Genomic DNA, 2,489 nt, shown 5'->3' with positions numbered 1-2,489 from the left:
CATGCGCTGGAATGGCACATAGTACTCATGTTACACACACTGTTTCACAATATGGACTTGATTTATCTGTGGTTCCTATTTGTCTTGGTCATACTCGTGTATTTTCTTATATATTTCATTATACTTTTTAAAAATAAGTATGTAAAACCTGATCTCATGTTATAGCACATTATCCTCCATGGATCTTTTGCATAGTTTTCTTTAAAGTTTTGACATTACTTTTATATTTAGGAATTTGATTTTTTGTCCTTTCTATTTCATGTCCTAATCCTTACTTTTACCTAAATTATGGACCCTTTTTATGGACATGAATAACATGTCTATGATCTGTTTTTTTGAGCATCCTGTTTGCATGTAAACACCATATCCTGATTATAATCATAACTGGAATAAGCCTTTTACATGGACTTAAAGTTGTTTTGGTGTCCAACTAACTGAATTGTAGGCATAATATTGAATGTTTTTTTTTTTTTTTTTTACAAATTAAGTTATTTATATACAAAAAAAGGAAATATCGAGCTCAACTTTGACCTTTGACCCTCATTCAAACTTTTCCAGTGCATATCTAGTGGATCAGGCCAATTTCCATTTAATCTTTCACTTTGTTGTTGATTACAGTCAGCAATACACCGTATGATAATCGTAACTTAGGTAGAACTGAGTGATTTATCATCAAACTAACCATTTAAAGGAAAGATTCAGCTTTTTTTAAAGTGTGACTGTATGAAGTGCTTATCTATAGTAAAGCTTCCTGTTTGTAGAATAGACATGATTAGCACTGCAGAGGCTCATTAATGCATTTCTTTGGATTATTGTAATGTGAATAAGAATAAATACATACATTTGTAGTTTAAAAAAACCCTCCTTACTCCGATGGTTCAGTAACAACTCATTTGGACCAAATTAGAGAAACTAATACTAATTAAATTTTTCCCAGTTCTTGAAATTACAGGTTGCAGGACCCAAACAGAACATTATACATATACATATTGAATGAGCAAGAGACAAATAAAACTTTTGAATCTTAAACCATCTAAAGCAATAACTGCCCCTACAGACACTAGCCATATGTGTACACTCTGATTCATTATTGCTTCTTTAGGCTTTAAGAGCAAACTGACATTTGTTTGTTTGTTCCTCTGCAGGGAACTACCTCATCATGCCATCAGGGAACCTGCAGATAGCCAATGCCACGCAGGACGATGAGGGGCCGTACAAGTGTGCTGCCTACAACCCCGTCACTCAGGAGGTCAAAACATCAACCTCTGCTGACCGCCTGCGCATTCGACGTGAGTCATCACCTCCAACACTGTTTTGATGAGACAGAACATAAAGTTCTTCAGTTGCATCGCAGCTTCTAATAATAAACTAAAGATGTGCAGGAAGAAGTATTCTTGGGTCAAACTGAAATATTAACTGGTCTTAGAGTAAGTATACATCAGAAAAGACATTAGAGAGTTTGTAACTGTTGCTGCAGACACATGTGGTGCACATGTGGCTCACTCTGTGTGACTTTTATTGTCCTGCCAGGATGCATTTAGTCACAGGTGATGACGCACTCTTGTTTGTGCATCCTCAAAGCCAGAGATGATAGTGCTTCACATTGTGATTTAAAAACTTTGCATTCGGTATTTCCAGCCCCAGCATGCATACAAGCAATGTAAAGAAATGGAGAAGGTTGGAAAATGTGCACAGACTTTTTCCACATTATATTGACGTCTTTTCCAGGCTCCACCTCAGAGGCAGCTCGCATCATTTACCCACCGGCGTCTCGTTCCATCATGGTGACCAAAGGCCAGCGGCTGGTGCTGGAGTGCGTGGCCAGTGGCATTCCCACTCCTCAGGTCAAATGGGCAAAAGATGGGCAGGACCTGCGCTCCCATAACAACACGCGCTTCCTGCTCAGCAACCTACTGATCGATGCGGTGGGCGAGGCCGACTCGGGCACTTACATCTGCAGAGCGGACAATGGCATAGAGTCTGGCGGCTCTGCAACGGTGCTTTATGATGTGCAAGTGTTTGGTGAGTAAAGTGGAAGAGTGGAGTAAGGGGGGCAGTTGTGCGTCGGCTGCTTTGGGTTTTTATTAGATTTGTTTTGATAGTCTTTTATATAAAGACCTTGAACTAATCTGTTAAGCGCAGTTTAATATAAAAGTTTTTCATTGTGAATGGATTTTGTTCATTTGACTCTGCAAAGTTTTGTCTGTGTCATGGATTTAATAATTAGACTGACTCCTGTTTGGCGGACAGTGAAGACAGGTCTCTGTATGTGTGCATGCAGTCATGTGTGTGAGAAGCATGTAAGGTCGGGCGGCGTTGTGTAAGAAAACGTTTGTGGAGACAGAGCTCTCTTTTCTGCAGCGGGACTTGATTGAGTGTGTCTAGGTTATGGATGACTGTTTTTACAGTGATTTTCTGTGTGTGTGTGTGCGCGCGCGTGTGCGTGCGTGTGTGTATTTGTGTGTGTGCGTGTTTGTGTGTGTGTGTGT

At 39.8% G+C, this 2,489-nt stretch overlaps 1 protein-coding gene across 1 annotated transcript; it reads left to right on the top strand.

The window, feature by feature from the left end:
• Nucleotides 1-1,145: 1,145 nt before the first annotated feature.
• LOC121964609 (brother of CDO-like) lies at nt 1,146-2,022 on the top strand (the record flags this gene model as incomplete). The annotated part of the gene is made up of 2 exons (XM_042514812.1): nt 1,146-1,289; nt 1,729-2,022. Coding segments are annotated over 2 exons (438 nt in total), but the record flags the coding sequence as incomplete, so codon positions are not given.
• Between the last annotated feature and the right edge of the window lie 467 nt (nt 2,023-2,489).

This window comes from Plectropomus leopardus, unplaced genomic scaffold, assembly GCF_008729295.1.
Source record: "Plectropomus leopardus isolate mb unplaced genomic scaffold, YSFRI_Pleo_2.0 unplaced_scaffold16346, whole genome shotgun sequence".
In the NCBI taxonomy this organism is placed as follows: Eukaryota; Metazoa; Chordata; class Actinopteri; order Perciformes; family Serranidae; genus Plectropomus; species Plectropomus leopardus.
This window is presented reverse-complemented; position numbering and strand designations above follow the sequence as displayed.